This window comes from Panthera leo, chromosome A1, assembly GCF_018350215.1.
Source record: "Panthera leo isolate Ple1 chromosome A1, P.leo_Ple1_pat1.1, whole genome shotgun sequence".
Taxonomy (NCBI): domain Eukaryota; kingdom Metazoa; phylum Chordata; class Mammalia; order Carnivora; family Felidae; genus Panthera; species Panthera leo.
In genome coordinates, this window is record NC_056679.1 from 229,692,599 (window position 1) to 229,719,964 (window position 27,366).

At 40.0% G+C, this 27,366-nt stretch overlaps 1 protein-coding gene across 3 annotated transcripts in view; it reads left to right on the plus strand.

The window, feature by feature from the left end:
* Window positions 1–27,366, plus strand: part of CTNND2 (catenin delta 2) — a 925,778-nt gene that overhangs the window by 342,764 nt on the left and 555,648 nt on the right. For all 3 annotated transcript variants that reach the window (XM_042953082.1, XM_042953076.1, XM_042953088.1), the window contains one exon: window positions 3,873–3,985. In XM_042953082.1, the coding sequence (XP_042809016.1) occupies window positions 3,873–3,985 (113 nt within the window). The remainder of the gene's footprint in view (window positions 1–3,872; window positions 3,986–27,366) is intronic.

The following is a 27,366-nucleotide window of genomic DNA, read 5'->3' on the forward strand; positions in this document are numbered from 1 at the left end:
TGAAACACCAGCTTTCAGGAGGACTCTGAACTTTAGGCAGTGAAGAAAGGTGGTTCGTAAGAGACACGGAACAAATACACTGGGTGCACAATTTCCCCAGGTACAACAGTGTAGAAAGGGAACCCATGGGGCGCCCGGGGGGCTCACTAGCGTAAGCATCTGACTTGACTTCAGCTCAGGTCGTGATCCCACATTTCATGAGTTCAAGTGCCATGTCAGTCTCTGTGCTGACACTGCACAGCCTGCTTGGGATTCCCTCTCCCTCTCTCTCTGCCCCTCCCCTGATTGTGCGCTCGCTCTCTCTCTCTCTCTCTCTCTCTCTCTCTCAAAAAGAAAAAAAAAAGGTGGGGGGTACCCAGGCAGAGCCCAGAGAACTCCCTGCACTGGAGAGACAGTGCAGACAGTCCACGGAGGTAAAGGTAACTAGAATTTGTGGGGCAAAGTAGGAGGGCGATCACCGCTCAGACCAAGAACCCTGGAGATCTGCAGAGGGTCCACTTGTGCTATTCAGCTGAGACCTGAGAGCCTGCATATGTAAAAGGAAACCACCAGGGGGCAGGGAAGGAACCATCTGAGAGGATGGGAAGAAACAGTACCTGGGGGCTCACCTGGGGCCAGGAACATGTGTCCACACTGACCAGCCGAACTGGGAAACCCACCACCCATTGGATGTTGAGTACTTGGAAGGATCCGCCCAGGTAAAGGAGTACTTAGCCCTAGACCAAATGCTGCTCTGTCTCCCCTAACAAAGCTGAGCTGCAAGACTCAAGTGTATCCAATTGCTTCCAAGTAGTTGTGCCCCCAAACAGGCCTTAAAATACCTGTAAGGAATATGAAGATATGCAGCACACAAGGGGGAAATTCAAAATGTGTTATGTTTTATGAAAGATCACCATACGATACAGACATCACCCAGGCCTCATCCCAAGAAGTGCCCCCCTCAATGCCCATCACCCATTTTCCCCTCCCCCTGCCCCAGCGATGAATCACCAGAATCTACCCCCGATACTGTATGTTAGCCAACTTGACAATACATTGCATTTACGAATTTTTAAAGATAAAAAAAAAGTGAAAATAGAGATTAAAAAATGTAAAACAAACAAAAAAAGATCACCATACCTGACAAGGAGCAGAAATAGGGCCTGTACTCAGGAGAAAAGTCAAGCAGTTGGAATTGACACAGGTGCTAGAATTAGCTAATCAAGACATTAAAACAGGTTTTATATGCGTATTCCCTAGATTTCTAAGTTAAAGAGACATGGAAAATCTACAAGAGACCCGAGGGAAACTTCTAGGGATGTTTGATTCATCAATGTTGGAGATAAAAATATACTCTACAGGATTAATGGTGGATTAGACATTGCAGAGGGAAAGATTGATTAACTCGACAACCAAAGGACACTGTTCAAAATGAAACACAGAGTGAGGGGAAAAAAGGATTTTAAAAATGAAACAAGAATCCATGAGCTGTGGGGCAATTCCACATGATCTAATGTATACTTAGTTATTGTCACTGAGGGAGGGGTGTTACTGGGGAAAAGAGAAAAGAAATCGAGGAATTAATGACTAAAATTTTCCCAGATTTGATGGAAATGATAAATCCACAGATTTATCCAGGAAGCCCAGCGAATCCCAAGCGTAAGAAACATGAGGGAAACTACATCAAAGAGCATTATGATCACGTTTTGTTCAGAACCAGTGATAAAGAGAAAATCATAAAAGGCAGAGAAGAAAGACACTGGGTACACTAAGAACCAAATACGCAAATAACAGAGGTGTTTTGTTTTGTTTTGTTTTGTTTTGTTTTGTTTTGTTTTGTTTTGTCAGAAACAATGTGAGAGGACAGATGCCTTACAAAAAAACGAGGGCAAAATAACAACTCTTGTTAGGCACATAAAGCTGAGAGAATCCACCGAAAGAACTGCATTCCAAGAAACACTGAAGGAAGTCTTTCAGACAGAAGGAGAATAATGCCACATGGAAATAAACATCTACACACAGAGATGAGAAGCTCTAGAAATATGTGATTCTATGTTTGCAAGGCAGCTGACGTAACGGATTTCCACGTAGAGGCACCACGGTGGCTCAGTCGGGTTAAGCATCTGACTCTCAGTTTCGGCTCAGATCATGATCTCACGGTTTTGTGGGTTTGAGCCCCACAACGGGCTGTACTTTGGCAGCATGGATCCTGCTTGGGATTCTCTCTCTTTCCCTCTCTCTCTGCCCCTCCCCTGCTCACGCTCTATCTGTCTCTCTCAAAATAAACTTAAAAAAAAAACAATACTGAATCTCCATGTGCCTATGAAGAATGCTACATGATCTTTAAATATTGTTTTTCACGTGTTATCAATCCAAAGGTATAACTTGGTTTTCTGTTACACAGACAGATGCAGGATAAAATATAAAGCCTGGAAATGAAAATCTTCTGGAATCTGTGTATTTCTGTGGAAAGGAGCTGCCAAAAAAAAATTAAAATTAAAAAAAAAATAAATAAAAGCAGTAAAACTTGCTGGAAGAAGCGGTGGAGGTTAGGTACACAAAAATGCATTTTGGTAGAGGTCTTGGTTTTTCGTCCTTACGAATAATCTTTGCCATCCTTCAGAACATGTAAGAAGAAAGATTTGAGCTCCCATAACATGCTTCCTCAGTTTTAGCACCTTAAAGGAAAAGTTGAGCTCTCATTTGTGAAGTGTCTCTTGGTTCCCCCAAATAATGTTGTTAACAGAAAAGAAATCTCCTGTGGAAAAGGCCAAGGGAATTTTTAATATGTATGGAGGACACGCCAGATCCTGCTTTTTACAGGTATCCCCCAAGAATGTCCCAGGGCAACAAATAAAACAAATGCAACTTTTATGGGAAGACACATCTCTGCGATGTGGCAAGTTACAATTCTTCCAAACTAACCTGTATTTTCAGTATTCTCCAGCATTTTTGTTTTCCCCTACCCAAAACATAACTGTGCAGATAACTTACATTTTACAGAAATTAAATGTGACATTGCAAAAACTTTTCCTGAAATTTTTAGTGAAAATATATGCTTTGCTATAATTATGTTTAGTAAAAAACTTAAGTGTATGGGAAAATATAATGCAAGATGAAAATGTGGTACAAAAGTCCTATAATTGGAACAGCTAAGATCCTTGATGCACTGATTGAATCATTTTTCGTTAATGTTGACCCTTTAACAGTGGATTTCAGGCATTCTTCAAAGCATTCTTCATTGGTTTAATTGGTTTTTTTTTAAGGTGATACAGCAAATATCTCAAAAGATATTCATTTAGTAATTAGGTTGTGTAGGATCAGTATCATTGCCTTTCTCCTGGAGTTTAAAGCCTACAGAAGTATAAGCATTATTTTTCTTCAGTCTACAATATATGTAAGTAATATTACGATCAAGTTAGTAGAGAGGCAGCTAGAACCCAACAGGGAATAAACACAGTACTCCAAATGATAGAAAAATTGTTTCTTTTAACATTTCATGGAATGTTACAACTTTAATGGAGGAAGTATTAATATCCATTGGGTGCTGGCCGCCAGCCAAAGAATAGTTTTTCATGGGCGGGCTCATTTAATCCTCACCCCGACTTTATGGAATAAGTATTGTAAGCCCATTTTACAGGTGATGAAATCGATATAAGAAAGATTAAATAACTTACTCAAGGCCCCACAGCCAGCAGGTGCCAGGACAGAGATCTGAACTCAGCTCTGTCCAAACTGCCAACCCTTCTTGGGTTTCCCAACAGCATCCTCTGCTTCTCCTGTTTGACATCTTGATAAATTGCATTTTTCCCCTTGACCATCATGTCACTTTGATAGGAATTCCCCTTTGCAAATAGATGATAGAACTCATCTCTTTGGTGGTTTTATTTCAGGAATTACAGTTTGAGAGACTGACCCGAGAGCTGGAGGCAGAACGCCAAATCGTAGCCAGCCAACTGGAGCGATGCAAGCTTGGATCAGAGACGGGCAGCGTGAGCAGTATCAGGTACTGGGCACGCTGCCTCCTTACAGTTCTGGGCTGTGAGCTGCCAGTGCAAGTAAATTGTGGTGTTTGTCTTCTCCTCACAAACCTGGCAGTGGAACGGAACAGTCAGATGTGGGGAGGGAATTGTAACCGATCTGATTTAAGATGTTCAAAAGGTGTCTGAAATGGCCTGATTTGTACTTGAAACTCCTTTAACAGAATTAACACCTGCCCCGGATGCAAATGGCGCATAATTGTCCATAAAGGAAGGCTCTGCATGCAGTCAGCTTGCTGGAAATCAGATTCCACAGCGCAGTCTCTCAGTCTGGTTCTCTTTTCCTAGATGATCCAGAGTTGCAGGTTCCTGAGGGGAAAGGGAGAACATTTTGATGTAACCTGTATTGTTTGCTAATATATGATGCTAAAGTGTGAAATCGCACCTCGGTTATCAACCACACAGGCAATTCTCCTGGGTAGAACAATTTCAAATTCATAAGATAGAAGAGTTATTCAGTTAGGGGCTGTTTTGAGGTTCTAGAATGTCTCAAAACAAGACTTAGTCACTTGCCCACAAAATAAATGATCCACCCTAGGACCATGTTTTCACATTTAAAAAGTGTGTGTGTGTGTGTGTGTGTGTGTGTGTGTGTGTGTGTAATGTGAGTATGTGTGAAAGAATCATGAAGCTCTCTATAAGACAGCTTTTATTTCTCAGTAATGCATCGTACTTTTCTGTCGTCCTGTTCTACATTGTGTTTTTGACCTTCTACATTTTTAGGGAGGAGTCTTAGTTCAGGAAACAGTAGTTGCTGTGGCAAATCAACTCCAACATTGCAGTGACTTAATGCAATAGCAGTTTGCTTCTCATTTATGCAACAGATGGAGGTAGTGGATGGTAACCAGGGGCTGCCCCTCTGCTTTCCCTCCTACAATGGTGAAGGATCCAGCATCTCTCTTGAGAGCTCTGTCATCCCTATACCTCATTGTCAATTGCATTGCCAGTTGCATCACTGCACCTACAAACCATTGGTGAAAACCAGTCACATGGCCTCTCGTAGATGAAGAAGGGTGGGGATCCCTAGACCTGGGGTCTACAGCCACTCTGCTCAGGAGCATGAATTTGATGGTCTCTTAGCCACCTGCTCTGACAAAAGAATTAAAAAGGTCCTTGTCTCCATTGCTCTAAAATATTTTATCATTGTAGTCAGAATGTTTCCCACTAGAGTCATTTGCCATCGGTCTTTTAACATTATTCTTTTTTTTTGTTTAACAATGATGAATTTTTGCAAGGAAATCATTGCACTCTTGTTAGACTAGCTTCCTTGGGTGCAATATCATTTTCCATCCCAAAACTTTATTTTGGGCATGTGGAAGTGTATCCACCTCTGCATCCAAGTACCTAGGTTATCAGTAGCTGTAAATGGGTACACGGGGACCCCTTAAACTCATCACAGACTTGTTGAACACCCAGATTAACCAAAGCAGAATGGACAAGAAAAAAAATGCGAATTGTGCCTACCTGAAATTGTTTACAGAAGGTTGACTGGTTGAAGATGGTGAGACTAAGTCAGGGAGAAAAATGTTTGTAAATATGTATTCGAACCAGTTCCTACGGTTATACGTATTTGAAGAGCTTTTTGTTAAAGATTTTTTTTTTTTCTTTTTCCCTACTTCCTGAGAAGCTAAGACTGTCAGGTTTTTAGGTCTATACACACCACTGAATTCATGTTTATTTCGCTTTGAAACCCGTTGTTTCATTATTGGTCAGTTTATATATCCAGTCTTTCTGTGTGCTATGTTTGCATCCTGTACATCTTTTATTTTATTAAATCCACCCCCAGCCCCTGGTAGAAATAGGTCTAGGGGACCATGTTGTATCCTGTGCCTGAATGCCCAACCTCTGATTGGATTAGAGATAGATATCTGATCTAATGGTGATTCATCCAGTGACCAACCTGTAAGAAATTGGTCTTACTCTTGAAAACGCAAAATAAGTGATCCACAGGTGCCCGGGTAGCTCAGTCAGTTAAGTGTCTGACTTCGGCTCAGGTCACGATCTCACAGTTTGTCAGTTTGAGTCCCACATCGGGCTCTGTGCTGACAGCTCGGAGCCTGGAGGCTGCTTCAGATTTGTGTCTCCCTCTCTCTCTGTGCCTTCCCTGCTTGTGCTCTGTCTCTGTCTCTCTCAAAAAATAAATAAATATTAAAAAACATTTTTTTAAGTAAGTGATCTAAAGTCTGTGACATCTAATGGTAAGCGGTAGAGGACGGTGGCCCTGTGGATTCGTGCCAGTGGAGGCATCTGTAATGACAAAAAGTGGTCCAACAGAGAGACTGTATTGTTCCTGAAAGTCAAACAGGCCAGTTTGCTTATCATTAGGACCAGCTGAATTTTTAAATTCTTAAAAACTTCCCTCCTCCCTCATTTGATTTGACTGAATTGATTTCTTTTCCTTGGGTCCAAGGTATCTGGAATAGAACCCATCAGTGAACCACCAAAGTTGACAGAAAAATTATCCCATGACAACTTTTGATTCTTAATCTTATATTCTTAGCTCTCAGCCATGATACACAATCAATAGTTCTGTGTAAAATATATATTGAATGGTAATGTTAAGTGCAGATGACACTACCTAATTATTTCTCCTTGCCAGATAGCTATATAATGTCAGTTTTCATTAAGCTTAATTATTTTGTATATTGGAAATCTCCAGTGTATGAATCTGCACTTGAATAATACAAGCAATTTACTGATAATTCATTGGGGGAAAGTCTAATACATAGCTTCCACTGTTCTTTTTTTGTCATAACCTAGTTGTTTGCTCAGCTTCAGAAATCACCTTTGGAAATTCAGGTCTTTATTAAGTGTGATAGACTAACCTAGTTAGCACATCAAAAGGAATATTCAAAAAACATTTAAAAATAGAATACAAACATTTTTTAAAAGGAGACTAGGTAAAGAAGTCTTTGATAATTTAGATGTTGTTTCGTACTTCTTAGGGATGCGAAGGAGGGGTAAGAGAGTTTCTTAGAGGAAATGAAACAAATCAAATATTTTTTAGACTTTTAGTGGAAGTGGTAAAAATGACTCATAAATATAGTTTGGTTTTCCTCTGCCTTTTATCAGTGATAGGAAACTTTCCATTTGGTTTCTAAGACCCTTTCCCTGGTAGTCACATTGACAGTTGAAACTTTCAAGAGAACTTTTGTTGATATGCATTTGTAACAGCCAACTTTGTAATCATCAGATCATGAGCGTGAACACTGGGAACTTGGAGAAGGAAAAGCTGGAGCTCCCTGTTGTTGAAGCACGTCAGCGACTGTGTCCAAACAGCCAGACCTTATGTAGCTGCAGATAGGAACGTTGTGATCTCCTAACATCTTCACAGACTTTTTTTGAATGTTTATTTATTTTTGAGAGAGAGAGACAGAGCGCGAGCACGGGAGGGGCGGAGAGAGACAGGGAGACACAGAATCCGAAGCAGCCTCCAGGCTCTGAGCTGTCAGCACAGAGCCTGACACGGGGCTCAAACCCACTAACCAGGACATCATGACCTGAACCGAAGTCAGACATTTAACTGACTGAGCCACCAGGGAGCCCCGCTTCACAGATTTGTCTAAACATCCGTGTTGGTATTGAAGCTTCCCGAGTTCAGATGCATTAGTGGTGAAGTGTTGGGATTCCTCTACACAGGAATTATTGGTGCTTCTTACTGCAACTACACATCCACCATGCACCTTATCTCCTTCCTGACTTGGCTTTGCTCACTCTTTCCAGCCCAGTCCTTTCCAAGGTGTTAGATTCTGCTCCCTTCCCATGAGAGTGTTTGGTTTCACATCTTCTCCTTGATTGCTCAGAACCATCCAGATCCGAGTCAGGAACTTTACTTACACAGATGTTGCCCTGTATTCAGGGTCATGATCAAATCCCCCTTGCTCGTGGCTCACCCCCACACTCTGGCCAGTTGTGATTGCTTGGCTAATGCCTGTCCCTCGGGCCAAGGCCTGTCAGTGATCATGGTCTGACAGCCCTGTGAGCCATTCATTCCCTCCCAGGCTGGGGGCCATGCATTACTCTTTTAAGTCTCCTGGTCTGAGGACCTGCTTATACCTGTACCCATGTCATTCTCTCCACAGACTCTAATAACAGCTTTCTAGCTCATCCTTCTGCCTGCGGTATGCCCAAATCTATCCCCCATACAGGGTGAGATTGAGCTACATAATACATAAATCAGAACCGTGTTCGTGAAGCATTCTTTCCCACTTCTATAAACACACCTGTCTTTCCCATTTCAGTGCCTATGACCATGTGATCCCTTCTATCTAGAATGTCTTCCTTCTTTCACCAGGGCACCCCCTCCGGTGAATCCAGTTACCCAGCTGAGGGCTCATATCCTTCCGAACCTTTCCTTGATCAGTCCAAATTGGATCAGGTGTCCCTTCCTTGAGGGTCATTAGAACTTAAAGCATTAGAGATGAAACACCATTGACGCTTTGAGAGGTTACCTGCCACAGAATGTCTAACCTTCACTCAAAGGATGTGTGGGGATTTTCTCGAGTGCTACTGAAAATTTAAGGACATCAAAATAGATGACTAATCATATCCCTGATTCCCAAGAACACAATGGGAGAAACACTGAATGCAAACCAGAGTTGAACCTATCTTATGGACTCTTCTTAAAGGACACCTGACTCTTGGAAACAATGATGATGATGATGATGATGATGATGATGATGATGATGATGATTTATAACAATGGTCTAGAGCTCAGAGACAAAGGAAGTCAAAAATTCAAAGCTACAGAGATTTGACACATAAATTCTCTATTGCTGGCTTTAAAGATGGAGAGGCTATGTGACTAGCAATGCACATGGCTTCTAGAAGCTGAGAGTGATCCTTGACTGACGGCAGCAAGAAGAGGGTCTCAGTACTAAAACCAAAAGGAATTGAATTCCGCTCACATCCTGAATAAACTTGAAACAGATTATTTTCTAGAGCATCAACAAAGGAATCTAGCCCAGCAGAAACTCTGATGCTAACCTCTAATGACCTTGAACAGAGAACCCAACCATACCACATCTGAATTTTACAAAACTTATGAAACTGTTAGCGTAAAAAATGGGACATTGTTTTAAGCTGCTCAGTTAGTGGTAACTTGTTACACAGTAATAGGAAATATCTACAGTGCTTTCCAGTTGGTCGTTAGAGATTATAATAAGCTGAATTATTGAAAGTTTTCCAAGAAAATAAATCTTTTCTGTGACCATCTATATTTCATTCCAAAGGTGAATGTCTATAGCCCATTTTATTTTTCATGCATGTATATATGCGTTTGGATTCACATATAAAAATAATCTGTAGGCTTTATTCTAAGAAGTGGAGGTATTTGAATATGGAGTAGCGGCATTATTTATTGTGGAATAAGGGCTATTAAATAAAGCAATCATACTTAGGCTCACCATTTTTTTTTAATAATATAGACACCCAAGATTCTAATTGGAGTTATATATGTTTAAAAAGATGAAATGTTAGGGGCACCTGGGTGGCTCAGTCAGTTAGGTATCCAACTTCGGTTCAGGTTATGACCTCAGGGTTCATGGGTTCGAGCCCCACCTTGGGCTCTGTGCTTACAGCTCAGAGCCTGGAGTGCTCTGGATTCTGTGTCTCCCCTTCTCTCTGCCCTTTCTCTTCTTGTGCTCTGTCTCTCTGTTTTTCAAAAATAAATGTTAAAAAAAATTTTTAAATACAAAATGTAATATATATATTCACACACACACACACACACACACACACACACACACACACATATGAATTGCTTGCTCCATGTAAGAAGCTGCTCTTTCTTCCCTGCAGATGAACTATTGAATTTCTTGCAAACAAGTGTCCACAAAAGTTTGCCATATCTTAGAGACTGGATGCAAAAGGAATTAATGTTATACGTGTTACCAAAGGTCATTCTCTTTATTAGCTAACTTCTGTGAGCTGAAATGCCAACAATTCTATTAATGGAGTCTAAAAATCTTGTCCACAGTTAACAAAGAAGTCAGGCTTATTTTAGGAAATATGCTGATTTCTGGTTAAAGTAGTTAGAGGTGAAGAAACATTAGTCAAGTAGACACATACTTTTTGTCACAATGAAATGTATTTATTTAAAAGCATGATCACTGAACTTTTTAAGGAAATAAACCATATATGAATATAATTGTAAGTAAAACATGTGCATTTTTTCATTATCCTGTAGGATATGATGTTTAAAAAAGTAGATAGTTATATTTATTGTTTCAAGATAAAGAAGGAGTAAATTTGCCAAAAAATTTCATTTTGAAAAGAACACAGCTTGGATAATTAAATAATTACTTTTATTTTTTTTTCACATGAATTTTTTTTACTATGAAGATATTTCTACACATTTGCATGTTCCCAAATGACATCATTTAGCCAAAGGAAAAAATCACTCAATGCCATAGGATTCTAGGTTCTTATCAGTGGTGAATACAGGCTTGCTCACAGGGGAAAAAAATAATAGCAATAATAATATTGCTATAATATTATAAAAAGTAGTTTTTACTTGAAAATTAGAGAATAGCTGTTAGTTTCCACACTAGGCAGTATTTCTCATGTGGCTGAAGTATTACTCTTCCAACAAAGTCTAGTGATTTATTTGAGCAGGACATTTAATTGATTGAATTGGTAATAAGAATTAACATTGCAGTGGTATTTTCTAAGTCTTTCAGAATGGCTTCTTTGTATGAAAACAGAAATAAAAACAAAAATATAGAGACTATAGACCTATTTTAGAGGTTTTCCTTTTTCATTGCCAATTAAAAAAAAATTGTTTCGATCTACTTTTCTCCAGTGACCTAGTCTCTCATAGCTTGCCTTTTAATGCTACCGTTATTCCTTTAGAATTTCCTAGTGTAGTCTTGTCTTTTTCCGACATAAATTAAGAATATTCTAGACCACTTTCTGGGCCCTCAGAAGCACCATCACATTTCTGCTCAGGTCTCCACTCCAGAAAGAGCGAGAACATTCATAGTCTTTGTTGGTTTCACGGGGACATACTTAACTCCTCTCGACCCCTTTTCTCTCAGTCTTCAGTCCCTGGAGCCCTTCCCACCTTGCCTAGAGTCCAAGGTCCCTGTGCTGAGCCACCTGTAGATAGTACCCTAGTGTCCTTTGGATTCCTAGGCATGCAAGAAAGCTTACACCCCAGGTTGAAGCCGCCACCTCGTCCTCACCTGCACGGAGACTTTGCTGAGCCTTCTCAGCCACTGGAAGTAGTGGCTGTCCCTCCTGCCTGTCCTCCGTTGGCCTCTAAGTAATTCCTGAAGGGCAAGGGCCAGGGGCGTATGCCAAAGCCGTGGCCAGCACATGCTAACTGTGCAGTCAGTGCTGAGTGAAGCAATGAGTGAATGGATATATAGTATTTCTATGACTGTTCTTATTTTTGTCACTCTTGTTCTGGTAGAAATCACTAGTCGTACTAATTTATAAGGATTTCTGTCTCTATGTATTCCAGAATATATATACATATAATATATATTACATATCAAATGGTTTACATTATTCTGAACTTACCAGATCGGAATATCACTTTTTAGTACTCATTCTAGTTACTTTTCACGTTAAAATAGCACACTGGATTCCAGAGCCAGTTGATTTGAGGTACTCTGTGCATGGAGTTATGGTTGACCTAGTCTCATACTTTCACTCTGACCTTAGGAAGATGATGATACTGGTGATAACTTTAATAATATTAATGACAGGGCACCTGGGTGGCTCAGGCGGTTGAACATCTGTTTCAGCTCAGCTCATAATCACCCTGTTTGTGAGTTCAAGCCCCCCATCTGGTTCTGTGCTTATAGCACAGAGCCTGCTTCGAATTTTCTCTCTCCTCTCTCCCTGCCCCTCCCCTGCTCTCTCTCTCCCTCTCTCTGTCTCTCAAAATAAATAAACATTAAAAAGTTAAAAAATATTAATGATAATATTTGTTGAGCAATTTTCATAGACCAGGCATGGATATGGTTTACGTAGATCATGCTGTTCACTTCGAGTTAACCCTATGAGTTAAATCTGATTTCATTTTGTAGATAACAACACAGATTCAGAGAGGGAAATTTGTTTTCCCAACATCCAGCAGCTAGGACCAGACATTGATTGTCGAGCCCAGGTATCTTTACTCCCCAAGTACACATGTTAATATGCCTTACCACGATGCTGTTATTCAGTCTTAAATGGTGTCTTAAATTATGTTGGAAATTATGCATGTTGTAAATAACTATCTAAATGTCTCCAGTCCCTTTTCTTCCTAGGGATATAAACACTTTGGACTGATTTTGTGCTTATTTTTTCTCTACCCCCCACCCCAGTAATTATAGCTATTTTGAATTCCTTTATCTGAATATATTTCTGAGATTCATTCTTACACAAATGAGGTAATGAGTGCTAATAGTATATGTTATTATTGCTTTTAATTACATCCGGACTGTTAGGCATTCTCTTGCAAATTGCAGTGGACAAATTATACTAATATTTATGTGTATAAAATGCTACTTGTATTGTCTTAGGCTGTTCAGGCTGCTATAGCAGAATAACGTAGATTGAGCAGCTTATAAACAACATGAATTTATTTCTCATACTTCTGAAGACTGGGAAATCCAAGATGGAGGCACTAGCCAATTTGGTATCTGATGAGTGCCTGCTTCTCGGTTCGTAGACCATTTTCTTTGTGCTGTATCTTCACATGGCAGAAGGGCTGAGGGAGCTCTCTGAGGCCTCCTTTATAAAGGCACTAATTCCATTCATAAAGGCTCCACCCTCATAACCTAATCATATCCAAGAGGCCCCCACCTCCAAATACCATCACAGAGTAGAGTAGATTAGGAGGGGCACAAGCATTCAGTCTATGTCACATATTAAACACATTTTTCTAGATTTCTTCTGTGGGATAACAAATAGTCACCTGTCCTGAGGATTTGATGTAGGTCCTAAAAAAGGGTCAAATACTTATAATGATTCAATGTTTGTTTAATGTTTATTTATTTTTGAGAGAGAGAGAGAGACAGAGTGCAAGCGGGGGAAGGACAGAGAGAGCGGGGGGACACAGAATCTGAAGCAGGCTCCAAGGTCTGAGCCGTCAGCACAGAGCCCAATGTGAGGCTCCAACCCATGAACACAGATCATGACCTGAGCCAAAGTCGAATGCTTAACTGACTGAACCACCTGGGAGCCCCTTATGTATTTCTTATAGCAACTACCATAGTCAACACTTTTGTATCAATTTTGAAGCCTGGGGTCTTTCCAAAATGATATATCAAAAAACTAATATTAACTTTATATTTAAAAACAATATACCAAATCTTATTTAGAGATTTTACATTGTAAAATAGATATTTCAGGAATATTAACTCTAGTTAATTTTAAATTTAATATTCTGATTGGTATAGAACTGAAAATCTTTAAAAATTTAGTCTAGAATATTTTCCATATTTTCTGTCATCCTTAGCATTTTTTAACTCATGGATCTGAAAAGTGAAATTGGTAGTTGCATAGTTTAGAGCTAAATTTCTTCATTGTGTTTTTAGATATTGCCTACGCTCACTAATTTCCCTGAATTTCACTTTTTAAAAAAATCTGTAATAGTATAATGCTTTTCTGTAATTTTGCAAAGGTTGAATGAAAAATGTAAGTAAAGCACATATCACCTCGCACATTGTTCCTGGTGAATCATATATATTTTTCCTTTTTGATGAATAGAACACATAATCTTTTTGTTGAAGTCTCTTTCCTAATTTTTCTACAAAAGATGATAAAATAGTTTTTCTCACTATGGGCTAAAACGACATATGAGGGTAGCACCACATTTGTCTCCTTCATTTTATAGACTAGACAACCACACAGAAATTGACATGATGAATGGAAGAAACTTTTCACATGGTGCATCTTAATATGTCTCTGCACCTACTGCTCAAGCTGGAGATGAGATTCTTGATATTGTGTGGTTGTGAAATGAAGAGCAGTAATGCAGTGGTAACATGTTGACAGGAAATGTTCAGTAAATTAAGATCTAGAAGCCAGTGGCTCTTTGCATGGGTATTTTTCAGACAGGGAGCAGCAAGAGATTAATGCATGGACCAAAATATGCATGCTCATTATTTTCTCTGCTTGTGTAAATACAGTGAGAAGTAGAAGTGTCTCTGATGAAGGCATTTGGGTGTCCTTCTGCCTTTGCTTAGACACTGAGGGTTCAAGAGCTTTTACCAGCTTTTTTGTATTTATATTTGTGTATGCTCCTTTCAGAGGATTAAAAACCAGTGATATTTCAGCTGACGAAATAACAATGAACATTTGATTCGCTTAAAAAGAAAGAACTTCAGTGGTCATCACTGGGATGACAGCAGCTCGCTCAACACCATGACCATTGTGTGTTCAAATTATTAGGATGGAAAGGCAGTGGGAGCGAGCAGGAAGAATGTGGTAGTGTGTGTGAGGAGATCGTGGTCTGGGCACCAACACACTCAAGAAGTGACTCAGGGCAAGTCATTTGGGTTTTCTGGGCCTCCATTTCTACACCTGTAAAATAGGAATAGTACCTAGGTTTGTTTCAAGTCTTCACTCCTGTGTTCTTCATCTCATTGGCACCTTTCATTTTAGGCAGTAAGTTGCGTGGGAATATTTTAAGATGGCGACATTATGTGAACTTGAGTAACAAATCAAATTGAGAAATGAGGATAGCAAGATGTTCCCAGATAGATTTGGTGCTTCAGAGGAAGGCAGCTAGATGTCTGTACATTCATATAAATAGTTTTTTCCAATATAAGAATCTCCAGTTAGGTCAAGGCATGGATTTTATATTTGGGAAAACACAGTCTAAAAGAAATTGTGTACATATGTATGTTATAAACTACCTCAGATGTTCTCCATGTTTTCTAGTTTGGCTAAAACTAGGGCAAAGATATGGAACTAGAACACAGTTTCACACTGAGAGACCAGGGAGATTGGGCTTTTTTTAAGAAAAAAAAAGTTTATTTATTTAGAGAGAGAGAAAGCTTGAGTGGCGAAAGAGCAGAGAGAGAGAGAGAGAGAGAGAGAATCCCATGCAGGCTCTGTGTTCAATGTGGAGCCTGACGCAGGGCAGGGTCTCACAAATGTGAGATCAAGACCTGAGCCAAAATCAAGAATTGGACACGTAACCTACTGAGCTACTCAGGTACCCCAGGGAGTGGGCTTTTTAAGAAATAACCATTGGTTCCATGAAAAAAAAATGCTCACGAGGTAATTCTAAGGACCTAATAGGTTAGGAAGCTCTCCTGTACTTCAAATATGAAGGCTCCTGGACTCCAGGGGTTTCCTATCAAATACAAAGAGAGATTTATAAGCAGATGAAGCATGATGAAATTTGTCGGTGCTCTGAAGAGAGCAAGTCGTGGCTCTGGGGATAGTTTTACGGAGGGATATTTGTGTGTGAAGGATAGGAACCACTGGTGGGAGACAAAACGGGATAAAGGCATTGCTCAGAGGTAAAGTTCAAAGTCAGAAATACAGGGGTCAACTTGAAATCACTGTGGTTGGAATAGCCAACGCATGGCGCAGACTGGTGTTGGAGAAGGGTGCAGGCAGACGTAACCATTCTGTGAGCGGTCCCGCAAGTCAGTGTAGTGATTTGGGGTTTGTTGAGTTGTCAGTAGAACGTGGAAGACAGCTTTATCCAAGGAAGTGATGTCATCATCCTTGGTTCTGCCAGCCGCTCGGAGAATGGAGTGAAGCCCGTGGAGGCTGGTGACAGCCCCACATATTAGAAATGGCAGCATTTGTCCGACAGAGAAGTCAAAAGATTTAAACCAAGGTCATGAGCACCTATAGCAATTTCAGAGTTGGGAGGCTCTGCGGACTCACTATGTCAAAGGAGACAGAGTAGGTTTGTGAAATTATTATTTATTTTTCTTAAAAAATGTAAACATTTGTTAGGCTAAGCCAACACTGAGCTTAGCTTCTATTGCAAGCATTGCCCGTTTTCAACAAGGAAATCTCTGATGTTTTTATTTCATGGAATGTGAATGTATTCTAATTCCCCTTTATCCAGGAGAAACTATCATAGAATTTTAAATTTAAGAGATTGCTGTGTTAGCAGCAGGCAGCAAAGATGTTGCCTGATTTGTTGACAGTAAAGCTGTATTCATAAGCCTGTCTTCTCAAACATCTGTGTGTTTAGTACCTCAAGAGCTGAGGAAGTTTAAAAATTGTCACACGTTGTTGCTTAGTCTTCTGCACGTATTTGAGAATGTACCTCTCAGCAAGATTTTATTGAAAAGCTATGTCTAAAGAATTGACTGCCAACTTTACTCAAAATTTAGCAATTAACCTTTTCTCTCTAATGTGGGAATGACGGTATCCACCTGTTAGGACTCTGTCATTTTGACACTCTTCATTTAAGGTAAACAGTTTCATTCCGTCTCTTGAAACTCATGCATTCCTGTCATATCATAAATGCCCAACAAACATTGCAGCTCTAATTTAAGCAGGTGGCTTAGGGTTGTGGATCACACCACGGAATTTTGAACTAGTCAGCTTTGGGTTTGATTCTCAGCTCCACGTATCGCTAACTGTGTGACATTTGGAGAGGTCTTCTAGAAGCTCCATTGATCTATGTGTAAATTGTGGAGAATAATACTTACCTTAGAGGTTTGTTGTAAGGATTAAATATGAAAATGTGTTTAAAGCAATTGGCGTAGTGTTTGTCACTGAGGAAATATTCAATATGTGAGGCCTGGTTCTCTCCTTAGTAATTGATGAATTAATTTATATAAATATTGCAATTATGACTCACATGTCACATACACAAATGGGAAAGGCCCTCCTTTTCACAGAGAAATGTTGTTTATTTATATTTTCTCTTCTTTATCTTTTATTTAGGAGGTGATTATGATATCAAATTAACTGAAAGCAGTATTCTCACTATTGTCATTCTCCGCCATCACAGTAAAGTGATGTTCTTAAATTTATGTGTGAGTGATATGTATGTGAGGTATGACCATGATGCCTGAAATATCACACTGGTCAGGATACAGTCTCATCACCACTGAAGAGTGTATTTGCCCTCAAGTGGACAGTTGCTCAAGGTCACTGTAATTTGGAGCACCTGTGTTCCCCTATCAATAAACTTTGCATAATGCCTTTGTAACATGGTACAAGAAGAGATAAAGGTGAGAATAAAGAAGATGCTCGATGTTACCTAAACACTGGAGTTGCTAGCATTTTATTAAAGCATTGGGGGTCTTTAAGGAATTGTGGAAGCTAATGGTGTCCACTGACACCTGTGTCTAAAAACTGAAGTCTGCTTATCTGGTTGCTGATTCACAGAAGAATTGCCCATGGCCACATGGCTAGGTTGCTAGGGTCAACAAAATAAGGACAAATGTGTAGAGGCATGGATTTGTGAAGTTGTCTGTTAATAAGGAAGGAGCGCACGGTCTCATAACATCCATCCATCCATCCATCCATCCATCCATCCTTCCATCCTTCCATCCATCCATCCATCCATCCTTCCATCCATCCTTCCATCCTTCCATCCATCCTTCCATCCATCCTTCCATCCATCCATCCATCCATCCATCCTTCCATCCATCCTTCCATCCATCCTTCCATCCATACATCCATCCTTCCATCCATCCATCCATCCATCCATCCATCCATCCTTCCATCCGTCTATCCATCCATCCATCCATCCATCCATCCATCCATCCATCCATCCATCTTTCCATCCATCCTTCCATCCAGCACATAAAAATCATTGACCTAATATATGTCACACAATATGATAGACACTGGGAGTATAGCTCTGGATGAAGAAGGCAAATTGCCTGTTGTCAAATAACCTACAGTCTTCATGCTTCCTTGAGGATGTGACTTTACTTAGTAAGGATGATAACCAGATCATTCCCTGGTTAAAATTGCTCTCCTTAGTGTCTATAACAAAACATATGTCAGACTAACCTTTATATGTATGATAGACTATTTAATACTAAGTTAACACAGCAAATGCAAGATCCAGATTCAAGAGAGAGAATTAAATTAGCTCGATTCTATTTAAATTAATCTTTGGGTTGGGGATGCAGAGGTGTATTTTAAGCATAAATCTGCCCATTTTCAACACTTATTATATTTGGATAATGAACTAGCATTCCAGAGGGAGAAAATTAATCAGAACTTAGTTTCATGTGCAACTCATGGAATCATAATAAAGTAATAATAAACTAATGAAGAAATAAGGCTCCATAGGATATTTGAAAGTTTTTAAATAAATATTAAAAACTTCAAAAGAGAGAATTTTAAGAAATAAGATTTAAAAGAACTCGTGGTGTTTCTGTCAGGGGATTTGATTCGTCATTTTTCACAGAAGACTTAACTTGCTTTACTATTTCCAGAGAGAATTCTTTCATTTTCAGTGAGAAAAGTAAAACACACACACACACACACACACACACACACACACACACACACACGCACACACACACACACGAAATAAAACTCTGAGATGCTAATTGAGCACAAGGATAAAATAAGATACTTTTCCAAATAAAAGTATTAAAATGGATTGATGGCCTATTTTTAAAGTTATCATTTATTAATAGGACTTTAGTTAAGAAATGAAGTTTATTTTGTGAGATTGTTATACAAATATAACTTTCAGAAACCAAGCTCATATTTTAAGATAGTGGCATATATGGGCATAATGAAATATATGACATATGCAATGGAGAACATGTGGGTTTTTTATGTGCACGATTTAAAGAATGCCACAACTCTGCCGAGGAAATAGAAATTGACTAATAGTTAATGGAGACTCTACTATTATTCTCTCTCTCACTATCTCAGAGAGAAACGCTTGACTGCATTTTGTGTTTATTCATTCCCTTGGATTTCTTTATATTTTCCCACATGTATCATCCAGATATGCAAAATATTATTTGGTTTGCCTGTTTTTGTATCTTATATAATTATGTTACACATTTTTTGCAACTTGCCTTTTTGTTAACCAACTGTTTTTCAGATTTATCCATGTTGATGTGAGCGCTTGTGATTTATACACTGTTTTCACTGATGCCTCCTAATTCATCATGTGAATATGCCATAATCCATTTATCCTTTCTCTTGAGGAGAACATTTGCAGGCAGATGTTGCAGGTTTTACTTTTAGAAACTTATGGCTTGGGACACAATTATATGAACTTCTAGTGTAGGTGTGCAAGGGTTTCTCTTGGATGTGCACAGACGTCCTGTGCACCCATCCTGGGTGGCCTTGAGGATTTGAACATCTTCAGGCTCCTCTGTAATGCAGAAGAACTTTCAGAAGTAGCGGTACCAATTTACATTCCCTTCAGCAAGGAATGATGCATTACTCCATTTACTCAGCAATACTCGCTATTTCCCAAGTTTTTGTTGGTGCTGTTGTTGCAGCTCTGGTGGGTTTGCTTCTCCTTGACTTCTGCATTGAGAGAACTTTTTATACATTTATTAGATATTCACGTTTATTCTTCCATTTAAATCTTTTGCACATTGTTCTATTGGTGGTTTGCCTTTTTTTAGTTATTTTAATTCTCAATATACTTAGATCGTAATATTTTGTTGGTTGAATGCATTATAACCATGTGTCATAACTCTCAGATTGTATGTTTTTCCGTCTTTATGGTGTCCTCTGGTGAACACAAGTGCTTACTTATAGTGTTGCTAGGTTGATCACTGTGTTTTCTTTAGCATCTATGCTTTTTGGAATCTTGTTTAAGGAATTTTACCCAGTAAAACAACATTAAAGCCATTTCCTGTTTTTTATTTTAATAACTGTAAAGTGATGCCTTTAATTCATTTGTAGTTGATTTTTTTTGACATGACAGAAGGTAGAAATTCAATTTTCTTTTTTTCCATGTAAATAATCAATTGTCTCAGTACCTGCTATTGAGTAGAATGCCATTTGTCCCAAAACCTACAGTTCCATCTTTCTCATGTGTCAAATTTTCATATATGTATAATCTAATTCTGGGAAATTGGGGGAGAATTATAGATTTATTATTTTGAGTCTTCCTGTCCATGAACTTGATGTCAGTCCATTTTATGTGCCATCTTTCAATGAAGTTTACGCGTTTCGTCTTAAAGGGCTCACACTGTTTTTTTGTCTCATTCATTCTAAGGCTCTTTAGAGTTTTGTTGCACTTGGAAATGTTATCTTTTTTATAGGATGCATCTGCTAAGAGTTTCTTTTTTATATGGAAGTGCAGTTGATTTTTATATCCTGATCTAATACCAAGAAAACTCACTAAACTCTTTTCACTACTTCTGGAAATTGTTGGTAGATTCCTTGAGGGTTTTTATATGAGTAATCTGTGAAGATTACTTTATCATGTCTTCTTTTAAAATCTTTTAAGTTTCATTTTGTTTTGTTTTCTTTTTTGTGCTGGTGAGAAGAGACGGAGAGTGGGCAACTTTTTTTTTTTTTTATTTAATGGAATTCCTTTCATTTCTATCGCCAAGAACTGCTGCGGGGTTTCTTTTAATACCAACTCTACTGACATATAATCCATGTTTCATTCACTTCACTCATTTGAAGTGTCCGATTTAATGAATTTTAGTATATTGCAGCCATTGCCACAATCAACTTTAGAACGTTTGCATCACCCCCCAAAACTCCCCATCTCCATACATTTGCCTTTCCTGGACATTTCATACAAATGGAATCATGCAGTATGAAATCTTTGATGATTGGCGCTCTTGGTTAGCATCATATCGTCAGCATGATTTTAGTTAGCATCATATGGTTCACCCATTCTGTACATGTATCAGTATTCATTTTTTTTATTGTCCAATAATAGTTGTATGGCTGTAACATACTTTATTTATTAATTAATCTGTCACTGGACTTTTAGATTGCTTTCTATTTGGGGGATATTATAAATGGTGCTGTTATGAACATTCCTTAAATTTTTTTAATGTTTATTTACTGTTGAGAGAGAGAGAGAGAGACAGAGCACAAGTGTGGGAGTGGCAGAGAGAGAGGGAGACACAATATCTGAAGCAGGCTCCAGGCTCCAAGATGTCAGCACAGAACCCCGACATGGGGCTCAAACTCATGAACTGTGAAATCGTGATCTGAGCTGAAGTCAGATGCTTAATTGACTGAGCCACCCAGGCACCCCTTATGTAAAAGTTTTTATGTGCACACGTTTGTTTTTTATTTCTCTTGGTTTTTTAGCTACAAATGAAATTTCTGTGTCCTTCTATATTTAATGTATTTTTTAATAGATTCATTTCATCTCTCTAAGGTCATTCCTTTTAGTTCCTAATTTGCTAAATGTTACATCATAAAGAACTATTAAATTTTACTTGTTGGTTATCAGTAGTGCATTCCGTTTTGTTGCTGCATGTTATCCTTCTGTATGAATATGTCACCATCTGTGTATTCATTCACCTGTTGATGGGCATTTGGATTGTTTACAGATATTTTGCTATTTACAAATGAAGCTGCTGTGAACAAGTATACAAGTCTTTGTATGACATATACTTTCTTTTTATGCGGGTAAATACATGTGGAATGGCTAGGTCATATAGCAGGTGTATATCTTACTTTTCAAGAGAATGCCAAACTATTTCCAAAGTAGTTGTGCTATCTCTAATCCTATCAACCTGAGAGTTCTATTAAACTATTTTTAATATGCTAATCTAAAGTATATAATCACTTCTCTAAGTTCAGTTTGTTCTTACTCAAATTTTTTGTGGAATATTGGATGATCTCCTCTAACTTTTAATTCCAAAGTCCGCTTTATGTCTTTAACATATTAAACAGACTTGTTTTTATTTTCTGAATCTGACAATGCCACCAACTTCATTCTTTGCGAATTTTATTCTGCTGCTTAATGTTTCCAAAGAATCTGGCTCATAGGGACTTATTTTTTCTTGTGTTTGAGACTTCTGATTGTGGGTTTATGTTCCTAGGAGCTCATGCGTGGGAATTATATAAAGGCTGAGTGTAACATGTGGTCTTCCAAGGAAGGTGCGTCATTTTCTTCTGCCAAGTGTGGGAAGCCCTACTTACTTAAGGCCACCTCAAACTGAATTATTGCCCTGGGTTTACAGAGAGCATCATATGTAATAGAAACATGGCCTTAAACACATATGAGTAAGGATGCTTCTCTTCTGTCATGTTCACTATTCTCTTTTATGTTTAGATTGAGCTGAGAAAGCATGCATGCCGTATTTGTTTGGATCGCTCCATTCCAGCTTGTGGCTTTAAATGGCAGTTGTTGACATCATTTTATCAGCGAATGAGTAAAACATAACAAAATAAAACAAGGCAGGATGAGACGATGCTAAATCCTCAAACTAGTTATTATAAACATGACTTATGCAAGGAATAGAGGGCTGGATTTTATTTTTAAGTATTCAGTTAAAAGAAGTATCTTCTGCCCCAAACCCCATGGTCTCCTTTGTCTTGTTTACGTCATAGAATGTATGGAGAACACTTACCTTGAGTGGAAAGCACAGCTCACCCCCTTTCTCATTGACTCCTATTACATTTCCAATGAAGAAACATTTTTACAAGTCTGGAATGTTTGCAGACTTAATCTACAGGGAAAACAAAAAGAGGACCCTGCCCATCTGAAGAGTTTTCAAAGTCAGACCTGAAGAGAACTCCGTGATTCTGACTGCAGGGACCATACAGTCTCATCTGTAAAAGCAGATTCCACCTACTTACAATACCTACTCGTAGCCACAGAGCACAGAGGAGGTATCTGTGTTTTTATTGAGTCCTGCAGATGCCTGACAATTATATGTCTTGCTTATCCTGAATTTTTATGTGAAAACCCAGGGTTAAGAAGCGAGAGTACTAGAACTCAGAAATGAAGCCAAGGGAGAGCCCGTGCCCCACCCCAAATGTTTCACCTCTCTTTCCCGTTGCTGTTGGTCTTGTAGGACCCACATAAATCAGAGGTGGGATGACGCTTCATTATATTCCTGTATCTAAGATTTTGTGAGTAAAAATGGAAAGTATGTCTTTTGTAAGTTTACTGATAAATTGCCTGAGTTCAGACTTGTATAGCGACCTTTTCATTTCTTTTAAAGGCATAATTATAAAAACTTGACTGGATTATATGCCTTCTGAAGTTTATTATGATATACGTAACCATTTCGCTACCTTCCCATTATTTAAATAAGCTGATGCATGCAACGGCATTTTTACTTTTTTTTTTTTTTTTTTTTAATTTTTTTTTCAACGTTTTTTTATTTATTTGTGGGACAGAGAGAGACAGAGCATGAACGGGGGAGGGACAGAGAGAGAGGGAGACACAGAATCGGAAACAGGCTCCAGGCTCTGAGCCATCAGCCCAGAGCCTGACGCGGGGCTCAAACTCACGGACCGTGAGATCGTGACCTGGCTGAAGTCGGACGCTTAACCGACTGCGCCACCCAGGCGCCCCAGCAACGGCATTTTTAAATGGCAAAGCACAATGTAAATAAATGAAAGGGATTTCATTTATTGTTAGGGATAGCAGTGAAACATTTCGCATTGTTAGTGGCTACCTATTACCAACTTACGTTAGCAGCTCTAGCAATCAAATCATTTATCTTAAAACTAAACAAAGTGAAGGCTCAGAATGAGAATGAGAATAGAATTCTTATTTGAGCATTTACTCAGAAAACAAGCAGAGAAATCTGGATTGTTAGTTAAAAGGACCCTTGAAATAATGAATAGGTAGAACATTCTTTACTGTTATCTATATTTACCTATCCCTCAATAGAAAGTTGTGTTCACCAGGCAGTGGGTCTCTGCAGCGTGATACAGGGCGAAGACTTAGAATTTGATACAATTCATTATTGATTGGATTTACTGATTCTGAGACATGAGAGTGTCCTCTTGGGTTTCCTCTGAAGCAGCTTCTAACAGCTCATGCTCTTGGCTGACAGAACCACTGAACCTACAGCATACATTTTTTAAATTAAAAAAAATAATGTTTATTTGCATTTGAGAGAAAGAGAGAGACAGGCAGACAGAGTGTGAGCAGGGGAGGGGCAGATAGAGGGAGACACAGAATCTGAAGCAGGCTCCAGGCTCTGAGCTGCCAGCCCAGAGCCCGATGCGGGCTCGAACTCCCAAACCACCAGATCACGACCTGAGCTGATGTTGGAGGCTTAACTGACTGAGCCCCCCGGGCGTCCCTACAGCCTGCTCTCTTTTTATTTATTTTTATTTTTTTTTAACGTTTATTTATTTTTGAGACAGAGACAGAGCATGAACAGGGGAGGGTCAGAGACAGAGGGAGACACAGAATCCGAAACAGGCTCCAGTCTCTGAGCTGTCAGCACAGAGCCCGACGCGGGGCTCAAACTCACGGACCGTGAGATCGTGACCTGAATCGAAGTCAGAAGCTTAACCGACTGAGCCACCCAGGCGCCCCATGCTCTCATTTTAACAGAGAGCAACAATTGTTTTTTGTTGGGGAGGGCCAACAAAAGTTAGATATTATAGTGGCTTGCTGTCCTCCAAAGACCACAGAACATAAACAGATATATGGCATATCTATGGTCTTAAAATTACAGGGGCGGGTTGGAGGGATGCTTGGTAGAAAAGTCCAGAAAGACTTCTTAGGGAGTTGATACTGAACAAAATGGACAGATGTTGGCATATGAGGATCTGGAGATTCGTCTCATGCAGAACTCAGCTGCGGGGGCAGGGGCTGATAAGCATTTTGGTTCATATACCCTAAGAAAGGTTTCATCGTAGTCAAATAATAGAATCCATTGAGTGTAGGTGGCACCTGCAAACGTTCCCTCATCCAAGGTAAGAGGCATTTCCTGCCCCTTCTTTAGAGCTCTGTATAGAAAAGTATAAGCATATTTGCAATTCTCTAAAGGCTAGAAGCTTACTTACACTTCTTTCCTAACCCCTAAACTCTGGCCATTAAGTTTCGGTCACCAAGTTTAATATGGCAGATGTGTTCTATTTTGGTGGTGGCCACGGTTTGAGGAAATAAAAGAAACAGGAATGATACTTTCCCGATGAGGCGTGACAACCTTGGGAAAGAACTTTTACTTTGAATAACTTTTCTTTATGGTTGTTTACCATTATTTCACAAATGAGTACCAGACTACTACAGGTAATAGTGAAGTGTGGCCCGGGAGTGTTTTATGTTAGTGGTTCTTGGGCCTGGCTGTGCTATTAGAATCATCTGGGCAGCTTTTTAAAATGCTGATGCCTGGGCCCCAACCTCAGGGAGTCTGATTTCATTCTTCTAGAAAGGCGCCCAGGGATCCATAGCTTTTGAGGTGCCCCAGCTGAATCGACGTGCAGCCAGCGACACGGGCCCATGCGCTTGCTCTGAAGCAGCCTTCCCCGCTTCGTGGATAGCAGCTTCCTGTTTCACAGTCTAGCCCTCAGTTTTCCTGTGAAAGGGCTGGCCTCTGAGTCTGCAAGAGGCTGGTTTACAGCACTTGTCATTTTGAAATAATAATAATAACAACAACAACAGCAACAAGAACAACCACAATAAAAGCTGGTATCCATTCAACCCGTGGTGAGCACTGACTGTGACCTTACTTAATTCCCATACCAAACTACAAGGCGAGTGTAAGCTATTATCATTGCCATTTGCACACAGGGATAAACCGGTAGGAAAGGATTACATTGGAATTTGAACATGGGCATCATGACTGCAGGTTTGGGTCATAGTGGTTTTTCTTCTCTTCTGAGATTCTCGATGACTCTTGCAAATAATGACAAGCATTCACAGGAGCAAGGGGTCTGGAAGATACAAGGGTGAAGGAAGGGGAACGGGTACAGCCCTACCGAGGACCTATACTCCACAACCTAATGGCAAGGTATGCATCCTAAAGAGCTATTCTAGCAACTTAGAAGTTCTCTACAGAGGGACTTTGGTCTAGGGAGAAATTTCTTATAGCTAAAGTAAGCAGCACCGCTGCAGGCATGGAAAGCAGTTCATTGTAAACCGGGGCCGTGTCATATAGGGAGTAGATTTGTAGACGTATTAGGTCAAACATATGAAATTGCTAATGACCATCCACTTGACCTACAGCCATAGCAATTTCAGAGTTCAATCTACGAGAGACAGTGATCTTGGTAGAGAGACGAGCGAGTCACCGTGCCGCAAGAGTCGCTGCAGATGTTGACAGGTTAGGTCTGGCCATTGGCCTCATCCATGGCTTGCTAATTGCTTCAACATTACATGGAGGCAATTTTTGCAAGACTGAATGACTTTGCTTGTCCAGACCATGTGTCTACACTGCTGGTCCCGCAGACAGCAACAGCAGAGTGACTACGACATCGCTAAGCCACTTGTAAATGATAAGTTAAAAAGGGGGTTAAGACGAAGATGGAGACAATGCTTCCTTAGGGCTGAGCGCCCACAGCTTCCAGAAGTGTGGCAAGGACTTAGAGAACTGGGACGTGAGCTGGACGCGAGGCAGGGCCCTGGGCCTCAGCGGCGGGCGAACCCTCTCCCAAGGCAGCAGTCGGCAGGAAGGGGTGAGAACTCAACTGTGGAGACGCTCTACAGTCAGCCAGAGCAACATCCAAGTCAAAGAACAATCCTCACGCGTCCACAATGTGGACGAATCGAGCATCTCATATCTGCCTTGATGCAGGGTTATGGGCATGGGCTGCCAGGGCCAGGGCACCTGGAGAGCAGGGATCCTGACATTTCCATCTTCAGGTCCCCCACAGCCTGAACATAGGACAGCAAGGGGCACCTGTGCACGTGTGAGTTGGATTAACCTGAAGTATACATCTGACCTGATGTATGCATCTAGGAAGCAACAGTTAATGTTAATGACAATAATTTTAATTAATCTTAATAATAACTTTGGGGTTTAAAAAACTGAGTGTAGGGGCGCCTGGGTGGCTCAGTCGGTGAAGCGTCTGACTTCGGCTCAGGTCATGATCTCACTGTTTATGAGTTCAAACCCCACATCGGGTTCTGTGCTGACAGATCGGAGCCTGGAGGCTGCTTCGGATTCTGTGTCTCCCTCTCTGTGTGCCCGGCCCCTGCTCACACTCTCTCTCTCACACACAAAAATAAACAAACATAAAACAAAATTGAGTGTAGATGCTACACATCATTTCTATAAAAATTTTCATGACTTTTGCTTTAGTTTATTTATTTTGAGAGAGAGAGAGAGAGAAAGAGAGAGAGAGAGAGAGAGAGAAAGAGAGAGAGAGAAGCATGAGTGCGGGAGGGGCAGACAGGGAGAAAGAGAATTCCAGGCAGGCTCCACGCTGTCAGCACAGGGAGCCCGAGGCAGGGTCTATCCCACAGACCATGAGGTCATGACCTGAGCCCAAATCAAGTCAGACTCTTAACCAGCTGAGCCACCCAGGGGCCCCTGTTTATGACTTTTTG